The sequence below is a fragment of the Hoplias malabaricus genome, chromosome 4 (assembly GCF_029633855.1).
Source record: "Hoplias malabaricus isolate fHopMal1 chromosome 4, fHopMal1.hap1, whole genome shotgun sequence".
NCBI classification, from domain to species: Eukaryota; Metazoa; Chordata; class Actinopteri; order Characiformes; family Erythrinidae; genus Hoplias; species Hoplias malabaricus.
The window spans coordinates 6,496,159-6,518,426 of record NC_089803.1 but is presented as its reverse complement, the minus strand read 5'-3'; the positions used below and the strand labels follow the sequence as shown (position 1 = coordinate 6,518,426).

General features: G+C 40.9%; 1 protein-coding gene across 1 annotated transcript in view; it reads right to left on the bottom strand.

Moving 5' to 3' along the window:
• Window positions 1-21,599, bottom strand: part of tgfbr2a (transforming growth factor beta receptor 2a) — a 26,849-nt gene extending 5,250 nt beyond the window's left edge. The window contains exons 1-6 of the mRNA XM_066666941.1: window positions 21,360-21,599; window positions 19,119-19,272; window positions 18,093-18,283; window positions 10,005-10,578; window positions 8,809-9,016; window positions 7,759-7,900 (exon numbers count right to left, since the gene is read on the bottom strand). Of these exons, the coding sequence (XP_066523038.1) occupies window positions 7,759-7,900; window positions 8,809-9,016; window positions 10,005-10,578; window positions 18,093-18,283; window positions 19,119-19,272; window positions 21,360-21,450 (1,360 nt within the window). The 5' untranslated portion in view covers window positions 21,451-21,599. The remainder of the gene's footprint in view (window positions 1-7,758; window positions 7,901-8,808; window positions 9,017-10,004; window positions 10,579-18,092; window positions 18,284-19,118; window positions 19,273-21,359) is intronic.
• Between the last annotated feature and the right edge of the window lie 669 nt (window positions 21,600-22,268).

Sequence of the window (22,268 nt, the reverse complement as noted above, 5' to 3'; positions counted from 1 at the left end):
GGAGAACACTAACCTCTGTTCATCAGACTCGACACGCTCGGAGGAGAACACTAACCTCTGTTCATCAGACTCAACACGCTCGGAGGAGAACACTAACCTCTGTTCATCAGACTCAACACGCTCAGAGGAGAACACTAACCTCTGTTCATCAGACTCGACACGCTCGGAGGAGAACACTAACCTCCGTTCATCAGACTCAACACGCTCAGAGGAGAACACTAACCTCTGTTCATCAGACTCGACACGCTCGGAGGAGAACACTAACCTCTGTTCATCAGACTCAACACGCTCGGAGGAGAACACTAACCTCTGTTCATCAGACTCAACACGCTCGGAGGAGAACACTAACCTCTGTTCATCAGACTCAACACGCTCAGAGGAGAACACTAACCTCTGTTCATCAGACTCAACACGCTCGGAGGAGAACACTAACCTCTGTTCATCAGACTCAACACGCTCAGAGGAGAACACTAACCACTGTTCATCAGACTCGACACGCTCGGAGGAGAACACTAACCTCTGTTCATCAGACTCAACACGCTCGGAGGAGAACACTAACCTCTGTTCATCAGACTCAACACGCTCGGAGGAGAACACTAACCTCCGTTCATCAGACTCAACATGCTCGGAGGAGAACACTAACCTCTGTTCATCAGACTCAACACGCTCAGAGGAGAACACTAACCTCTGTTCATCAGACTCGACACGCTCAGAGGAGAACACTAACCTCCGTTCATCAGACTCAACACGCTCGGAGGAGAACACTAACCTCTAACCTCTGTTCAGTTGTGTACATGATGGTACTGATTCTTTAGGTTCGGAGGTGAAATGTTTGCTATTAAAATTTGATATATATGATCTTGTAAACCTGAATAGTACGGAAAAAAAACACTCATCTTCTTCTGGAGCTGGAATCAAAGAGTTAAAATAAAAATAAACTCCTCCAAATATTAAATAAAGAATTTAAGAAACTACTTGTGTCAGAAAGAAATAAAACAAAGGCGTATTGAAATGATTTGATCCGGTGCTCGTGTTTATTTTATTAATGAGGGCATGGAAAGTGTAAGATTAAAAGATATGTGACATAAATTAGTCATACTGAACAACTCTGACCTGAAACAAACACACACACACATACACACACACACACACACACACACACACACACACACACGCAGATGCCCAGGCAGGAAATGGAGTGGTTTGTCTGCTTCCTATTTTCGAAGCGAGTGTTTCCACAGTCTCTCAAACGAAAACAAAACAGAACTGCGTTCCACCCTAAGATGCTTTCAGGACATACGCTCGCATAAACACACACACTCACACACACACTCACTCAGCCCATTCACCACCACAAAGGGAACTGATTCATTCAGGAGACACATCGAGGGTTAAAAAACTTTTAACAGCATCCAACACCTGTGGCTTGGTTTAAATGTCCTTCATAAGACAGAGTGACTCCTCTCACCACAGTGTCAGAGTCAAAACACGAGCACGCTCTTCGTCCTTCTGTCTACAGAGCCATGCTACGGCTGTCTGATGAGACAAATGCTACATTTCATATTTCCCCTGCAGGCCGGTGGTCTGGGAGTGACGCGTGAATGCATCACAATCTAAGAGAGAGTACTATACGCACAGTAATATAAAACTATGGAGTTAGCAGCTAAATATTTACGGGATTAATATGAGCAGTTATTTTACCTCAACACGCTTGGAGGAGAACTGCTCATTTCTTAATGTGAGAACACAGAACCTCCTTGAATCAGAAATAACGCATTATTATATTTGCAGAATAACAGAGTGTGTGAGGAGGTCTGTTGTGGAGTTTCCAAACTCCCTCTTTCTCAGGACGCTGCCTGTGTGTGTCTAAACCTTGAAGCTATACACACACACACACACACAGAGTCTGAGTGTATTCATTTTTATCACATGTCCTGTTTTTGAAAGTTAAACTCAGTCACATGACGCTGGAAACTAACTAAACTGGGTCAACACTGTCAATTTTGATTTTGATCTCCTTTTTTATCTGCTCTTTAATATTTATCTCTTACTTAAATAAACATCCTTATGACATGAGTGTACAGCTGAAAACAACTCTGATCTTAACACGCTGGGAGATGTCAGACTCCTGTGTACTGATGTACTGTTTTTACACTGTATTGTAAAGAGATGAGAAATGTACACAATGGGCCACTGTATGATTTGAGTAGTGTCTTTGATTCCTGCGCTGAGATAAACAGGGATTGAGGAAATGAGTTCCGACAGCAGACGAGTTTTGTTTTTATAAACAATGAAGGGACCAGCCACCGCCCCTCAGAACCCACACCCCCACCCACCACAGAGTGACCCCCACCTGCTGATGGAGATCATGGAGCTGTAGTTCAGCCCCTCATACTTCAGTACTCTCTACAGCAGTGTTTACAATCATGCTCTCATAATATCCCTAAAACAACCACAGTCATTCATTCATTCATTCATTCATTCATAATACCCATACATCATAACAGATTCATCAGATCAGATCAGATATCATCATAACAGACTCATCAGATCAGATCAGATATCATCATAACAGACTCATCAGATTAGTATCAGTCCTGAATAAATTAATATTATCAGTAAATCAGAATAGTATATTCCAGAACAAATTCATAATATAACATATTCAAAACTTAAAAATGTAAAATGATCTGACTGACTGTATTAATGTGACAGTATTGTTCTGACTATTGATCTGACTGTATTAATGAGACAGTGTTGATCTGACTGTATTAATGTGACAGTGTTGATCTGACTGTATTAATGTGACTGTATTGTTCTGACTATTGATCTGACTGTATTAATGAGACAGTGTTGATCTGATTGTATTAATGTGAGAGCACTGATCTGACTGTATTAATGTGACTGTATTAATGTGAGAGTACTGATCTGATTGTATTAATGTGACAGTATTGTTCTGACTATTGATCTGACTGTATTAATGAGACAGTGTTGATCTGACTGTATTAATGTGACAGTGTTGATCTGACTGTATTAATGTGACAGTGTTGATCTGACTGTATTAATGAGACAGTGTTGATCTGAATGTAATAATGTGACAGTGCTGATCTGACTGTATTAATGTGACAGTGTTGATCTGACTGTATTAATGAGACAGTGTTGATCTGATTGTAATAATGTGACAGTGCTGATCTGACTGTATTAATGTGACAGTGTTGATCTGACTGTATTAATGTGACAGTGTTGATCTGATTGTATTAATGTGAGAGCACTGATCTGACTGTATTAATGTGACTGTATTAATGTGAGAGTACTGATCTGATTGTATTAATGTGACAGTATTGTTCTGACTATTGATCTGACTGTATTAATGAGACAGTGTTGATCTGACTGTATTAATGTGACAGTGTTGATCTGACTGTATTAATGTGACTGTATTGTTCTGACTATTGATCTGACTGTATTAATGAGACAGTGTTGATCTGATTGTATTAATGTGAGAGCACTGATCTGACTGTATTAATGTGACTGTATTAATGTGAGAGTACTGATCTGATTGTATTAATGTGACAGTATTGTTCTGACTATTGATCTGACTGTATTAATGAGACAGTGTTGATCTGACTGTATTAATGTGACAGTGTTGATCTGACTGTATTAATGTGACAGTGTTGATCTGACTGTATTAATGAGACAGTGTTGATCTGAATGTAATAATGTGACAGTGCTGATCTGACTGTATTAATGTGACAGTGTTGATCTGACTGTATTAATGAGACAGTGTTGATCTGATTGTAATAATGTGACAGTGCTGATCTGACTGTATTAATGTGACAGTGTTGATCTGACTGTATTAATGTGACAGTGTTGATCTGATTGTATTAATGTGAGAGCACTGATCTGACTGTATTAATGTGACTGTATTAATGTGAGAGTACTGATCTGATTGTATTAATGTGACAGTATTGTTCTGACTATTGATCTGACTGTATTAATGAGACAGTGTTGATCTGATTGTATTAATGTGAGAGCACTGATCTGACTGTATTAATGTGACAGTGTTGATCTGACTGTATTAATGTGACAGTGTTGATCTGACTGTATTAATGAGACAGTGTTGATCTGAATGTAATAATGTGACAGTGTTGATCTGACTGTATTAATGTGACAGTGTTGATCTGACTGTATTAATGTGACAGTGTTGATCTGAATGTATTAATGTGGCAGTGTTGATCTGAATGTAATAATGTGACAGTGTTGATCTGAATGTAATAATGTGACAGTGTTGATCTGACTGTATTAATGTGACAGTGTTGATCTGAATGTAATAATGTGACAGTGTTGATCTGACTGTATTAATGTGACAGTGTTGATCTGAATGTAATAATGTGACAGTGCTGATCTGAATGTAATAATGTGACAGTGTTGATCTGACTGTATTAATGTGACAGTGTTGATCTGAATGTAATAATGTGACAGTGTTGATCTGACTGTATTAATGTGACAGTGTTGATCTGAATGTAATAATGTGACAGTGTTGATCTGACTGTATTAATGTGTCAGTGTTGATCTGACTGTATTAATGTGACAGTGTTGATCTGAATGTAATAATGTGACAGTGTTGATCTGACTGTATTAATGTGACAGTGTTGATCTGACTGTATTAATGTGACAGTGTTGATCTGAATGTAATAATGTGACAGTGTTGATCTGACTGTATTAATGTGACAGTGTTGATCTGAATAAAATAATGTGACAGTGTTGATCTGACTGTATTAATGTGACAGTGTTGATCTGAATGTAATAATGTGACAGTGTTGATCTGACTGTATTAATGTGACAGTGTTGATCTGAATGTAATTATGTGACAGTGTTGATCTGACTGTATTAATGTGACAGTGTTGATCTGACTGTATTAATGTGACAGTGTTGATCTGAATGTAATAATGTGACAGTGTTGATCTGACTGTATTAATGTGACAGTGTTGATCTGACTGTAATAATGTGACAGTGTTGATCTGACTGTATTAATGTGACAGTGTTGATCTGACTGTATTATTGTGACAGTGCTGATCTGAATGTAATAATGTGACAGTGTTGATCTGACTGTATTAATGTGACAGTGTTGATCTGAATGTAATAATGTGACAGTGTTGATCTGACTGTATTAATGTGACAGTGTTGATCTGAATAAAATAATGTGACAGTGTTGATCTGACTGTATTAATGTGACAGTGTTGATCTGAATGTAATAATGTGACAGTGTTGATCTGACTGTATTAATGTGACAGTGTTGATCTGAATGTAATAATGTGACAGTGTTAATCTGACTGTATTAATGTGACAGTGTTGATCTGAATGTAATAATGTGACAGTGTTGATCTGACTGTATTAATGTGACAGTGTTGATCTGACTGTAATAATGTGACAGTGTTGATCTGACTGTATTAATGTGACAGTGTTGATCTGACTGTATTATTGTGACAGTGCTGATCTGAATGTAATAATGTGACAGTGTTGATCTGACTGTATTAATGTGACAGTGTTGATCTGAATGTAATAATGTGACAGTGTTGATCTGACTGTATTAATGTGACAGTGTTGATCTGACTGTATTAATGTGACAGTGTTGATCTGAATGTAATAATGTGACAGTGTTGATCTGACTGTATTAATGTGACAGTGTTGATCTGAATAAAATAATGTGACAGTGTTGATCTGACTGTATTAATGTGACAGTGTTGATCTGAATAAAATAATGTGACAGTGTTGATCTGACTGTATTAATGTGACAGTGTTGATCTGAATGTAATAATGTGACAGTGTTGATCTGACTGTAATAATGTGACAGTGTTGATCTGACTGTATTAATGTGACAGTGTTGATCTGAATGTAATAATGTGACAGTGTTGATCTGACTGTATTAATGTGACAGTGCTGATCTGAATGTAATAATGTGACAGTGTTGATCTGACTGTATTAATGTGACAGTGTTGATCTGAATGTAATAATGTGACAGTGTTGATCTGACTGTATTAATGTGACAGTGTTGATCTGAATGTAATAATGTGACAGTGTTGATCTGACTGTATTAATGTGACAGTGTTGATCTGACTGTATTAATGTGACAGTGTTGATCTGAATTTAATAATGTGACAGTGTTGATCTGACTGTATTAATGTGACAGTGTTGATCTGAATGTAATAATGTGACAGTGTTGATCTGACTGTATTAATGTGACAGTGTTGATCTGAATGTAATAATGTGACAGTGTTGATCTGAATGTAATAATGTGACAGTGTTGATCTGACTGTATTAATGTGACAGTGTTGATCTGAATGTAATAATGTGACAGTGTTGATCTGACTGTATTAATGTGACTGTGTTGATCTGAATGTAATAATGTGACAGTGTTGATCTGACTGTATTAATGTGACAGTGTTGATCTGAATGTAATAATGTGACAGTGTTGATCTGAATGTAATAATGTGACAGTGTTGATCTGACTGAATTAATGTGACAGTGCTGATCTGACTGTATTAATGTGACAGTGTTGATCTGAATGTAATAATGTGACAGTGTTGATCTGACTGAATTAATGTGACAGTGTTGATCTGTGTCAGGGTGGTGTGAAGAGTAGATTCAGGGAGGCGGACACACTCGCTATAACACGGAAGGTTTAATAAAGAGAAATAACAAAACAAACGAACCAGACGAGAAACACGAAATAACATTAACGAGCAGGAACGAGAAAACACAAACGAGAAACACTACGAAGAAACGTGAGCGTGAAACAAACACAACGAACCCATGAAACAAACAAAGCGAGAAAATCAAACAAAGAAAATGACCGATACCAGGAAGTGAGGGAAGAGGGCTTAAATACATGAACTTAACAAGAAACAGCTGAAACGGATAACAAGGGAAACGATGAGGAGGCGGAACAAAGGCGGAGCTAGGAATGAACATAAACAAAGCCATGTGCAGGGATAGGAAAACAACAAAGAGAGAGCCCAATAGAAAGGGGAAAACAAACCAGAAAGTGTCAAGATGTGACAATCTGACTGTATTAATGTGACAGTGTTGATCTGAATGTAATAATGTGACAGTGTTGATCTGAATGTAATAATGTGACAGTGTTGATCTGACTGTATTAATGTGACAGTGTTGATCTGACTGAATTAATGTGACAGTGTTGATCTGACTGTATTGATGTGACAGTGTTGATCTGACTGTATTAATGTGACAGTATTGATCTGACTGAATTAATGTGGCAGTGTTGATCTGACTGTATTAATGTGACAGTGTTGATCTGACTGTATTAATGTGACAGTGTTGATCTGAATGTAATGATGTGACAGTGTTGATCTGACTGTATTAATGTGACAGTGTTGATCTGACTGTATTAATGTGACAGTGTTGATCTGAATGCAATAATGTGACAGTACTGATCTGACTGTATTAATGGGACAGTGTTTATCTGACCATATTGATCTGACAGATATTCTCAGCTTCTCAGAGTTAAACACTGAGGCTGAGTGGCTGGGAAACATTTCACTCTGACATTTACTAAATCCTGCTCTCCAAATCTCTGGATTTTCACACATCATAATCAAAGAGGAAGTGAAGCTCAAGCCTGGTAGTGGTGTTTCCAGTAAAGTGGCCAGTGAGTGTCAGTAGAAAGGGAGTGTTTCTGATAAAGCAGCTGGTGTGTGTGTTGAACTCTTTAGTGGTGAATTATGTGATAGTGAATGTTACCTCCAATGGCTGTACATCTAGAGGTGATCTCCCACAGAACCAGAGCCATGGAGTAGACGTCTGTCTGTTTAAAGGACTCAATGTTCTCCAGATTCATTCTGGACTCTAGAACCTCAGGAGCCATGTACCGTGCAGTTCCCACCTTAGAACAGAATAAAAACACACACCAGTCTGATAAGAGCTGGACAGCAAAGACAACACATCACATCTGGCTATTTTCCTCAGTCAGATTTGAACCATTTGATTCCCATCTGATTCAAAGCAGATTTACATCTGATTTAAATATGATTCAAACCTGATTTACACCTAATTCACATCTGATTACACCCTGATTTACACCTAATTCACATCTGATTACACCCTGATTTACACCTAATTCACATCTGATTACACCATGTTTACATCTAATTCACATCTGATTACACCCTGATTTACACCTAATTCACATCTGATTACACCCTGTTTACATCTAATTCACATCTGATTACACCCTGATTTACACCTAATTCACATCTGATTACACCCTGTTTACATCTAATTCACATCTGATTACACCCTGATTTACACCTAATTCACATCTGATTACACCCTGATTTACACCTAATTCACATCTGATTACACCCTGATTTACACCTAATTCACATCTGATTACACCCTGATTTACACCTAATTCACATCTGATTACACCCTGTTTACATCTTATTCACATCTGATTACACCCTGATTTACACCTAATTCACATCTGATTATACCCTGATTTACACCTAATTCACATCTGATTACACCCTGATTCAATCTATATTCAAACCTGATTCAGATTTCATGACATCTGGGGCAGAGCTTGTTGCCTTCCTGCCCTCAGGTTACTCATGCTACAGGGGTTAGTATGACAACCAGCCAATTTGACTGCAGTCTGAAAACAGAAATCAGATTTGGTCAAGTGTAAATCTCTGACAATGTTTTCCTGTCCTGGGCATTTCACAGAACCATTACACCCAGGGGCTGTCAGTGGACAGTGTGTGTGTTTGTGTGCGTGTGTGTGTGTTGTACCTGTCCACTGTTGGCCAGTTCCTCTGTGGACAGTGTGTGGTTGAGTCTGAGGCTCAAGCCAAAGTCACAGAGGCAGCAGGTGAGATCATCCTTCACCAAGACGTTGGAGCTCTTCAGGTCTCTGTGAGCCACTGAGACTTTGGGCCGTCCACACAGAGTTATGTCACTGTGTAGATGGGCGACACCTCGTGCCAGAGACAAACACAACCTACACACAAACACACAGGGATACTACTGTTTGAAGTTTTGTTTTTATCACATTGTATAATTTGCATTCTACTGTCCAGGTGATTATTCCACAAAGCAGATTTATTCAGATAACTTAAGCCAAAAAAAGATGGAAAAAAAGACGACACACTTGTATTTGGACTTCAGTTATCTGGTTAGATCCCCCCCCCCCACCAGATATTAATAACGATTGGTCAGTAAGCACATCTCTGCATCTGTAGAGGAGCTGGCAACAGTGCACACAGACTGTTCCAATGAAACCACTGTTACGAATAATATTCATAGACTTTGGTAGAAAAGATACATTAAAAAATCTTCAACAACTACATCTGCTTCCATCATCACCAAGATCACTGAGTCTGTTCACACCTGGTGTTAGCATGTTTTTTTACTGATTGGATCACATTCAGATTTCATCTGACCACGTAGAATACCTGACGTCAGCGCCCCTTACATTACGTGTGATCAAATCATCATCTCAACTAAATTTAAAGAGGACAAAACACTAGAAAATGACTTGTTCAGTCCATGTTCTCATTAATGTGTGAAACAACACCCCAGTCTGTCTTCTGTGTGCTGCCTGAGTCAGAAAACACCGGCTAAACTGAGCCGTTCTGATTCTGCTCAGAGAATTTAGAATCCGCCCCGCCCCCTCGTCTGAGTCTGTCTAATCACAGCGCTGGACCTGCATTTATGGGAGCAAAACAGACACAAGACGAGCGCCGAGAAATAAGAGCACTGAGTAAAAACGGAGAAGAAAGAGAACAGAGTGAAAACGGCTAAAAACCAGAGCTTCTGCTCCTCGCTCCTCACTGCTGTGCGCTCGGGGTCGAGGTGAACAGCGAGCGGCTCATTATCATTTAAAGGCATTTCATTACGAGCGAGATTTATGTTCCACTGTGGAGAAAAGGGAGAAGATGAACTAATTTAAGACCTATTAAATATAACTCTGAAATAAAGAACTTTACCTGTGCAGCTGCTTCCAGGTGATCAGGTTATTCCTGAGGAATTCCTGCAGGTTCCCAATGTGGTGGAATGCCGTAATGAGCCATAACTGATGCTTGGAACGGTGTTCCTCTGCTGTGAGGAACTGCAGGATGTTCTCGTGTCTCAGCTCAGCGTCGGAAAAGATCTCGAGTTCTGATTTCCAAGAGGTGTACTCCTCAAGGGGGAAGATCTTTACAGCTACCGTCTGGAATGGGACATTGTCAGTAGGTTTCTGCTTGAGTTTGGCGCGGTAGACCTCGGCAAAGCGTCCCTTCCCCACGATGGTGTCCAGCTGAATGGGCAGCAGCTCTGTGTTGTGGTTGATGCAGTTGGCCAGAGCCGTGCTGTTCTCGGATTGGTCCATGTCACTTATGATGGCCTGTCGGTCACAGAAATCATGGCCCGGACACAGGGACTTGGGCTTGGACTTGAACTTGGAGCTGTAGTTGACCCAGTAGATGTAGAAGAAGGAGACGATGACCACCGTCAGCAGCAGAGGGATGAGAGTGACCAGGATCACGGAAATGTCTCCTATTTTGGTAGGGTTCAGGATGTCTGTGTCGACAGAGAAAACAGATCAGACAGATTTAGATGTGTTACACTGAGAGAGATTCTTTTTTTCTAAAACACCAAACTGAGATGATTCTTTGAGATAATAGCAGAGTGGCTTTGGATTTCAGTTCTCGATACCGAGATGAAACCATGGGGAATGAACGACTTGACTGACTCAGTCTTTGTTGATCTTTCTAAACATGATCATGTGATTATCATCCTGTTAAACAAACGTGTGTTACACTATAGTCTGAGTCATGCCGCTGTAGGGAAATACATATCTCTACGCTGTATATCTCTAGGACAGAAATGGGAATCACTGCTCTATACCTGGCTGTAACGAGGAGATATAACAATGAATAACAGTTTTCTCTAGCCAAATGAAAACAAATCTGCGGTCATTCTGTTTGGACCTGGGATCAAACAGATAATCAGGGCCATTTATCATCACTTGTATAATCCCAAGTATTTCCGATTCCGATTTCAGTTTCAATAAGCAGCTGATCTCTGTTGATAAATGCAGTTTCTTCCAACTAAGGCAAATTGCCAAATTACAACCAGTCCTGTCTTTTCAGGATTTAGACGAATAAAACCTTTATATTGTCTGTTAGACTATTGTAACTCCCTGCTTATTGGAGTAAACTAACCCTCTCTGAGACATCCACAGATTGTCCTACATGCTGCTGTTAAGCTCCTGATGGAAAAAAAGAAACATACCGCCCTGGTCCTGACCTCCATCCCTGTACCATTTGGGATTCACTTTAATGTGTTTACAGGTTTTTATGGACTCTCCCTCAATCGCAATACAATATCACACAGACCTACAATTCAAATGGCCCTGGATGTCACACAGTCCCGGCTAAAGCTCAAGGGTGATCGCTCCTTCGTAGCTGCTGCCCCAAGACTGTGGAACAACCTTCGCTTCCACATTAGATCTGTACCCTCCAGATCATCTTTTAACCCCAAACTTGTACCCTTTAGGTTTTGAAGGTAAATGTTCTTTTCCTTGTTATATGTTACTTTTCTGTTTCTCTGTTTAGTTTTAGTCTGTTTTCCTTTTTATGCTGAATTCAAATCTATTATTTTACTCTGTTGCCATTTTGCTTTTATCCTCAGCAAATGTTTCTACTTTCTTTATCATGCTTTTCTATTGTACCCCCTCCCCTTCCATATATTTTTATTATTTTCCTCTATTGTCCAGCACTTTGAGCAACGTCAGTTGAATTTAAATGTTCTCTATAAATAAACATTACTTACTCGTGTGTCCTGTGGTAAACTACAAAGTCTAGATCTCATGTCTATGATGTTGTTTGTTGAGAGTGCTCTCTTGCAAACGTCTTGAAAGCGTCGATGACCAAAAGCTAAGTCCCTGAACAAACAAGATGGCGGGTTAGCCTAGCTGATTGTGTGGTGCTAAAAACCTGGCCACGTGGACCTGAGACTGTAAGGTCACAGAATTGAGAAACACACCTAATCCACACCTGCTCCCCTATGCCCAGCTCCATAAAACACCTTAAGTGAAATTTTCCCTCATTAAACCTCCTTTAAAAGTTAAGTGTGTTGCAGGAAAAATTGCCTTAATTTGTACGTGAGGCTTTCCTTATAGAAATCATCATAAACCTTTAATTGTTCCCTTAAGTATCCTCTTAAAAAACATTAAGTGTTGTGTAAAGCGTCTTAACTGTCGATTCTGTTAGAATGACTTAATAAGGCTCACCTTAACTCACAGTCCTCTACACGCCCTGAGCTGTAGTGAGCTGTTAATAGGAGAGGGCAGACCTGATGGACGAAATCACTAGAGAGCTAGAAGACGACATCAGACACTCCACACCGTGTAACCACATTTTACCTGCAGTTGTTCAGCTCCTTTTTTGCAACTGGGAGTTTCCAGTCTGCGGTGGGAGATGTTTTCCCTGTCCTGAAGTCTACTGTGTGCTTGGTTGTTCTGTGAACGTTTCAGTGCCGGTTTTCCACGTGTTTGTGGTGTTACTGACGGAACACACGTTACGAAACACGGGCCTCTAGGACACTTGAAGGCCAAGAGACTACCCCTCTATAAATGTGCTGCTGGTCTGTGATCACTTTGCGAAATCACAAATGTTGCAGCACTTTGGCCTGGAACTTTTCACGACTCACAGAGAGTGTGAGGGAAAGACGGGGTGAGATTTGGAAGATGGAGTGTACAATGACACGGCCACGGTTATTGAATTCCTCCAGCCCTTCACAGGGACGAACATGTCGGTCAGGACAATGAACACGAGCGTGAGGTGCATCACAGAGGGTCTGTAAAATTACCGCGGCTTGTGTCGTGATTTATAACTTGTCAAAGAGTATGGTGGGAATCCACATTAGCAGCAAAATGATGAATACACGGTCAGAGATACCAGGGGTCCTTTTTTGTAGACAAGTGTTTGAGCATTTATTTATTTATTTGAAGGGTATTTTTACTGAGTACAGTTTGTTCTTCCTCTTTAAAATACAAAAAATATAAAATAGAATAATCATAATACATTCATCCATCCATTATCTGTAACCCCTATCCAGTTCAGGGTCGCGGTGGGTCCAGAGTCTACCTGGAGTCACTGGGCGCAAGGCGGGAACACACCCTGGAGGGGGCGCCGGTCCTTATCATAAAACATGACTATTATTATTTTTAACTTGGTGAGATTATTAATTATAATCAGATTTCTGAGCTTTCCGACTTTGCCATTAACGAAATGACATTTCTTGAAAAGCTGTGATCGTCATTTCCTCCATCACTTTTTAACGGAAGTAATTATGTTTAGCAGAATAATTTGTGTCCGCATTCAGTTTCTCCTTCTTCAGTTTCTGTATCTCCAGCTTCAGCTTCTGTTTCTGGAGCTGGAGAACCTCCTTCTGCAGCTCTATAAGTTCCTCTTGAATTGATGCAGGACCAGGTTTGGTTGTTTTTCTGGAACACATGTGCCTCGTGTTAAGCGGCTGAGTAAATTCTGTAAAATTCATTGTCTTTCATTGTTAAAGCAAACGTAACATAATCCTCACTTAGCTCCGTCTTTGAAAAGAAGATTTCCAGTTTTGCTGGGAGCGGAGTCACTGCCTGATGTCACAAACTCTTTCCTAAAAAACATATCATTGTGAGCCTTTAGTGCACACGCAGCCAGTAGCTCATATAGGCCAGATACCTTAGTCATGCACTAACTGTGGCTAAAGGCTGCTATCATCTCACCGTGTGGGATCCCGCGAGTCCTCTGGCTCAGCCTGACCCTCTAGTCCCCGCTCAGCTCCAGTTAGAACGGGCGAACCTGCCCCGACTATACCTCTGACCAGTTCTGTGGTCTCTGTGGACAGGGGACACACAGTTCAGCTACAAATGTGTGTACTTCACTGTTTTAGCATTAGCATTAGCATTAGCTACTGCAGGTATCTGGCTTCTGGCTTCAACAGACTCAGCTGCTTTTCATCAAAGCCAGATACATTTTTATATTTTTATTTATTTCATTTTTTTTGCTGTTTTTTTTTTGTTCTCCACAGCTACTGCTGGATTGAAATATTGTGTTCGTTCTTCTCTTCAGTCCTGTTTGGTTTTAATTTTCTGTTTTCCTCTGCTAGTTTTCTTTGTGGTGCTTTGAAAATCAACGGCTTTGGAAACGTCATGGAAACGGCACAGCCACAAATCCTCAGTCACTGCAGTAACCCCTTACAGTTTTCTCTTAGCTACAGCCCCAGGGAAACTAATTCAGGCTTTTTCCAGTGATGATAATCTGGCCCCTCATGGTCCACTATGTACATGTACAGATTGTTTCTTATGATCTTTCCAAAGTCTAATAAATGTCTTCCATATTTCTCCAGTACTATTGCTGTCTCGATGCTAAAAGCTTAGGTAACCTTTAGCCTGAACAATCACAGGGCCTCACTCTCACTTTGAGTCATAGCTCCACCCTCTCTTCAAGTTTGAGCAACCTGCCGCTAAAGCAGTGGAGTCCTTACAACCAGGAGACGCCTACCAGGGCATTGTAGGATCCGCTTGTTAAAAAATATAATACATGATTTCAAGATTTATGTTGTGATTATTTTGAGATTGAATTTACAATATTGCAATAAATTTGCAGAAAAAACAGCAGAAATAGTAATATTTCTAGAATAAAGTTGCATTTGTTTTCAGAAAAAAAATCATGAATATTTCAGGATTAAAGTCATAATAATTCTTAGATTAGACTCATATTATTTTGAAAATGAAAAGTCACTGTGCTCCACACGGCAACATCTTGTTCCCGTGTGCGTCTACGGTGTGTTTTGCGGTAGAGTGTGTCATTCTGTGTGTGTGTGTGTGTGTGTGTGTGTGTGTGTGTGAGGGAAACTCGCCTCTTGCTGAAAGACACAGACACTGAATCTCCCAAGAATTTGATTCTAAAACTTAATTTCACATAATGTGCTGAGGTTTCACCACTAAAACAAACTCGGAATGTCACAATAAAGAGTTAAAAAAAAACCATAAAGCACAGAAGAGCCAGCAATAAAGAGGAAATGGAGTAAGTAAGTAATTCCCTTGGGGAGGGCAAAATCTTCCCCTGAGGTTTACACTTAAGGGAAAATCCCGAGTCTGTCCGTGTGTGTGTGTCCGCGTGTGTCCGTGTGTGTGTTCAGTGTTTGTTAACTTTAGCACTAGACGGTTGGGGTCCTCAAACAACCCTGACCCACTTCTGAGGGTCTCGTTTCACGAGTGACTCTGTTTGTTTACACTCCATTAGAGTGTAAAGAGCTGTTAAAGCATCAAGTCATGTGACCTCCTCAACACACCCCCACCCCCCACACTCACCACAAACACACGGTTTCATGTCCTTCCGTATATAGTTCCCAGCATGCTTAGCATTCTCAACACAGAGAGGAAACCACATGTCTGAACTTCCTCTGCTGACAGACAGTGTGTGTTTGTGTGATTGTTTTCTTACATTGTCAGGACAAAGAGAAGCATGTTGTGTTGTGATCCTGACTCTGAGGTTGCTCTGTGGGAGTGAGAGTTTAAGCGAAGGCCACACTTGTTCACATTACGGGAGTATCTCAGTAATGTCACTAATGTTGACCTGGCTGAATGCTATCAGAACCTCACAGCATTGTTCCAGTGTAAAGCCTGCTCTGAGAAGTGAAGAGGAACACACTCCTGACCGATGTCTTATACATGTAGAGGACATTTTGGTTCTGTAACATTCTGTAAAAAAAAAGTGTGTGTGTCTGTTTGAGACACAACAAATGTCTGGAGTGTGTGATTACAGGTTCAGCTCTGTCTAGGAGACGTTACCACAAAATGGTGGCCTGGAAAACCACGAGTCTGAAACAAGCTTCCACATGTCCAGGATTCCTCTGTGTGTGTGTGGCTGTGTGTGTGTGTGTGTGTGTGTGTGTGTGTGTATGTGTGTGTGTGTTACATTCTGGATTCTATACTGTTGTTATATTGATAACATGGCGAGACCCTAGGGGAGCAGCCAATAGGTAAAACATCAACAACAACAAGAACAACCACAGCACATTGATATTACTGTATATCTGTGCACTGCAAATTACATTAATGTTTACATTATCAGAATGTATCATTCATTCATTCCTTCATTCATTCACCTTCTCTAAATGCAGTGGTCCTGGAGTGAACCCAGAATCAATGGGTTGCACACACTCACCCAGTCACTCACTCACACACACCTGTGGACTGTCACATGCATTCACGCAGTCACTCACTCACAGCTGTGCAGAGTTACACACACTCACCCAGTCACTCACACACTCACACCTGTGGACAGTTTCACACACTCACACAGTCACTCACTCACATACTCCCAGCTGTGCCGAGTTACACACACTCACCCAGTCACTCACACACACATTCACGCCTGTGGACTGCCACACAAACTCTCCCAGTCACTCACTCACAGCTTTGCAGAGTTACACACACTCACCCAGTCACTCACTCACAGCTGTGCAGAGTTACACACACTCACCCAGTCACTCACACACTCACACCTGTGGACAGTTTCACACACTCACACAGTCACTCACACACTCACACCTGTGGACAGTTTCACACACTCACCCAGTCACTCACACACTCACACCTGTGGACAGTTTCACACACTCACACAGTCACTCACTCACACATTCACACCTGTGGACTGCCACACACACTCACCCAATCACTCACTCACAGCTTTGCAGAGTTACACACACTCACCCAGTCACTCACTCACTCACACTCACAGCTGGGCAGAGTTACACACACTCACCCAGTCACTCACTCACACACTCCCAGCTGTGCCGAGTTACACACACTCACCCAGTCACTCACTCACACACTCATAGCTGTGCCGAGTTACACACACTCACCCAGTCACTCACACCTGTGGACAGTTTCACACACTCACACAGTCACTCACTCACACATTCACACCTGTGGACTGCCACACACACTCACCCAGTCACTCACTCACAGCTTTGCAGAGTTACACACACTCACCCAGTCACTCACTCACACACTCACAGATGTGCAGAGTTAAAGACACTCACCCAGTCACTCGCTCAATTACTCACACCTGTGCAGTTACACACACTCACCTAGTCACTCACTCACACTCTCACAGCTTTGCATAGTTACACACACTCACCCAGTCACTCACTCACACATTCACACCTGTGGACTCTCACACACACTCACCCAGTTACTCACTCACAGTTGTGCAGAGTTACACACACTCACTCAGTAACTCACTCACACACTCACAGATGTGCATAGTTACACACACTCACCCAGTCACTCACTCACACACTCACACCTGTGCAGAGTTACACACACTCACTCAGTCACTCACTCACACTCTCACAGCTGTGCAGAGTTACACACACTCACCCAGTCACTCATTTACACACTCACAGCTGTGCAGAGTTACAAACACTCACTCAGTCACTCACTCACACTCTCACAGCTGTGCAGAGTTACACACACTCACCCAGTCACTCATTCACACACTCACAGCTGTGCAGAGTTACACACTCACCCAGTCACTAATTCACACACTCACAGTTGTGCAGAGTTACACACACTCACCCAGTCACTCATTCACACACTCACAGCTGTGCAGAGTTACAAACACTCACTCAGTCACTCACTCACACACTCACAGCTGTGCAGAGTTACACACACTCACCCAGTCACTCACTCACACTCTCACAGCTTTGCAGAGTTACACACACTCACCCAGTCACACTTACTCACACACTCACAGCTGTGCAGAGTTACACACACTCAACCAGTCACTCACTCACAGCTGTGCAGAGTTACACACACTCACCCAGTCACTCACTCACACACTCACAGCTGTGCAGAGTTACACACACTCAACCAGTCACTCACTCACAGCTGTGCAGAGTTACACACACTCACCCAGTCACTCACTCACACACTCCCAGCTGTGCAGAGTTACACACACTCACCCAGTCACTCAGATCAGGACATAGTTATTTAGTATTGATTTAAGAAGCCAGTGTTTTACCTGGAGTGAAGATGAGCTGGTCGTTACACTCGTCCTCTTTACAGGAGCACATATAAGCATCTGGACCCAGCTGTTTGTACTGCTTCATTTGACACTGTGAGTTATTATAATCATCCAGAGACACTCCGTAAAGAGGGATAGAAGGGTCGTGACAAATCGTCTCCTCCGTCATATTCTGTCCATATGTCCGCCTTCAGAAAAAACAGCAATATATTACTGCAGTGATCACAGTCACAGTGCGCTGCAAACAGAGTGAGTCGACTCTGTCAAGAGATTCAACTCTGTAAATCATTGGCCAACAGTTCATACGTATGACTCGGAGAGGTTCGAAGAAATGATTCTATGGGAGTTGACTCCTCATCACTAGAAAAACCATATAGTGAAGGAGAGTCGACTCTCAAAGAATCATTTTTGAGCACCTTTGCCCTGACAACAAATTTTGTGATTTCAGAAAACAGCTCATTTATCAGTCTTTCACATTCTCATTTAGTTTTTAATCATTGATGAAAGGTGTTATAATCCCTGCCTTCAAATGATTATTCTTATTTAGTTCTTGTTTTGTTTTCATTGTGAAAACAGGTCGTCACTGTTGACTCTTCAGGTGACTCTTCTAATGCCTCCTAACCACTACTGCAGCTGAGTTTGGGCTTACGTTCAGTAGATTTAGAAGGTTTGAATGAATCATTTTAGTTATTTATTTAGATTTATAAATTCTCATCTCTGGTTTTTGCTCATTTTCTCCCAGTATTTTAGCTGATAGCTGACCTCCTCCATCACACACAATGAAAATGAGATTGTGTCTGCTTCTCCTGAGACATGTGATGTCCACCGCCGCCTCCTTCCACCCTGTGGGTAATGCTCCATCAGTGGACAGCCCAATGCCCTTGAGGAGAGTGCAGACTGCCCAGGTCTGTCACATCAGCTAACAAACACCCACACTGGCTGGCACCATGTGGTGGGATAAGAGCGGGGCATGTGTAATACTTTATAATCAATTGAGATAAAAGTGATTAAAAACATACGTACCAAATAGCAACACACACCTCGTCGGGATGCACACAGATGGACGTTATGTTACACTGAGATGAGCAGATGCCTGTCGAGTTACAGCTGCTTGGCAATACATCACAGAACTTACACAAAGCATTGAGCTTAAAGGGGATCACAGTAGCTCCCAACACTACAGAGAGAGAGAGAGAGAGAAAGAGAGAGAGAGAGAGATATTAATATTTTTAAATAAATCCTTAAGACAATTTCAATTTCTGCCAGAGGGGGCGACAAAAACACCTCAGAGGTTTACTGTGTCCTTTTACACTACACTACACTATAATACACAGTACTATACTACAGTGTACTTTACTGTACTGCGTTACTGTGATCTTTAACACTACACTACACTATAATATATCATACTATACTACAGTGTACTCTACTGTACTGCCTTACTGTGTCTTTTTACACTACACTACACTACAATGTATTATACTACAGTGTACTGTATTGTACTGCATTATTGTGTCCTACTACACTACACTATCTATAATACATCGTAGTATACTACAATGTATTCTACTGTACTGCATTATTGTGTCCTTTTACACTACACTACACTGCCCTATAATACAGTATACTCCACTGCGCTGCATTACTGTGTCTTTTTACACCACACTACCCTACATTACAATACACCATACTATACTACATTATACTTTACTGTACTGCATTACTGTGTCTTTTTACACTACACTACACTACATTATACTATACTGTATGGCATTATTGTGCCCTTTTACGCTACACTACACCGTAATATACTACAGTATACTCTACTGTACTGCATTACTCTGTTCTTTTACACTACACTATAATACACCATACTATACTACGGTATACTCTACTGTACTGCATTACTGTGTTCTTTTACACTACACTATAATACACCATACTATATACATTATCCTCTACTGTGCTGCATTACTGTGTCCTTTTACACTACACTACTATATAATACACTGTAATATACTACAGTATACTCTACTGTACTGCATTACTGTGTCGTTTTACACTACACTACTAGATAATACACTGTAATATACTACAGTATACTGTACTGTACTGCATTGCTGTGTCCTTTTACACTACACTACACTACACTATAATACACAGAACTATATTACAGTATACTCTACTGTACTGCATTACTGTTATTTTACACTACACTACACTACACTATCTATAATACACATATACTATACAGTATACTCTCCTGTATTATATTATATTATATTATACTCTGTGCTATTAATATATATATACTACCTTATATAAATACTATAGTATATTAGGCTATTCTACACTACACTATACTATTCTCTGTATATGAATATATTATTATTATTATTATTATTATTATTATTTAATATTATTATACTGTAATTTTAATTTTTATTCTTTAGCTTTTGAAAGCATTTAACTGTGAGGTGTTTCCTTTCCTTGTTGACATTCTGTTTTATGTTGTTCTGTTTAGAATCTCTGTTTTCCTTTCTACACCCATTTTAAATCCGCTCTGCTAATTATTGGCTTTATCTTCTGCAAAGTTTTCTGCTTAATTTATTATGCTGTATGCTGCAGCTATGTTTTTTTCATTTATTTTCTCCCTCTCCCCTCCCCTCTCCATCCCTATCTATGTTTTTATTATCTTCATTTATTGTACAGGACTTTGGGTAGGGGAACATTACTAATGGTATTACACCAGCATATACAATACTGAATTACATACTAAGATACAATACAGTTAAACCAGAACTGTAATCCTGAGTTACACTGCTCTACCCCACACCACGTAGTACACAATGTATAATATAGTACCGTTTGAATGATAGACAGCAAATACTGAGCAATCTAGAGCAGTTAGTGAATACTGATCTTACACTGATTGATTCATAGCTGTAAGTGTGGAACTCATATTGATCAGGAGCTTTAAATCTATGACTGTATTGATGAGCATTGGTAAGTAACTCCTGTGATGCAGTACCTGAACACTGGAGGCACTACCCCACCCCCACCACCACCACCCCCCAACCACTCAGAGAGACACTTCCTCTGAACTCACACAGATCTGATCTTTAGAGTTAGAATGAGTCTAAACACGAAGACAAACCCGGATTTAACGTCTTCAACCTTAGCCAACACCCCCAAGCCCCCCAATCCCTAGGTCCCAACCTAGTCCAGGACCCCGAGACAGAATTAAACCAGAATTAAACTCACCACTGGGAGAACTGAACAGTGACAGGAAGAGCATGGTCATGAGGTTGGAGAGCGAGAACCAGGACCACAGGCAGTACCGAAGGACCTCCATCTGAGAAGAACCAGGTGTCCGGTCAGTAACGACCCTTTAAAGTTCTCATGATCTAGAAACAGCAGAGGAGAGCTTTTAAATCCTTCAGAGACGGAGCTGAGGCCGGGTTAACACAGCCCTCCACCCCTCCTCCTTCTTTACCAGAACAGGAACACACACACATACAGAGAGAGAGAGAGAGAGAGAGAGAGAGAGAGAAGTTTAAAGTTATGAGTCACAGCCCAAGAGCAGGCAGGAAATATGAAAAAAAAAACACATACACTATCTCTCTCTCTCTCTCTCTCTCTCTCTCTCTCTCTCTCTCTGTCAAGTTGCTATTTTCTGGGTTTAACCACGTGTTTTAACAGATGTGAGCAACAAACATTTATTCATACCCACAGCATTACACACACAACACACACACAAATACGCACACACACACACACACACGCACACACGTCCAGACATGCCACAGATACACACGTGGGTCTTATCTATATCTGTGTCTATGGGATCTACAGAAGTTGTCCAAAACTATGTAGACTCTCCCTCTTCTTTATTGCTATTAAAGAGTTCAGTTTCATTAAAGTTCCCCTCAGTGGACACACTGCACATGATAGAGCAGCTGCACATGTGCTCAAGGTCACCGTTCCTAATGCCTAGTGTGGGCAGGAGGGCTGTAAAGCCCCACCAGCCCTCTGGATGGAGCTCAGCTTTTTGGGATGAGTTGGAGTAGTGCTATGATCCAGAACTAATCAACAACACCAGCAAATGTCCTCACTGTCTCTCTCTCTCTCTCTCTCTCTCTCTCTCTCTCTCTCTCTCTCTCACACTGTCTA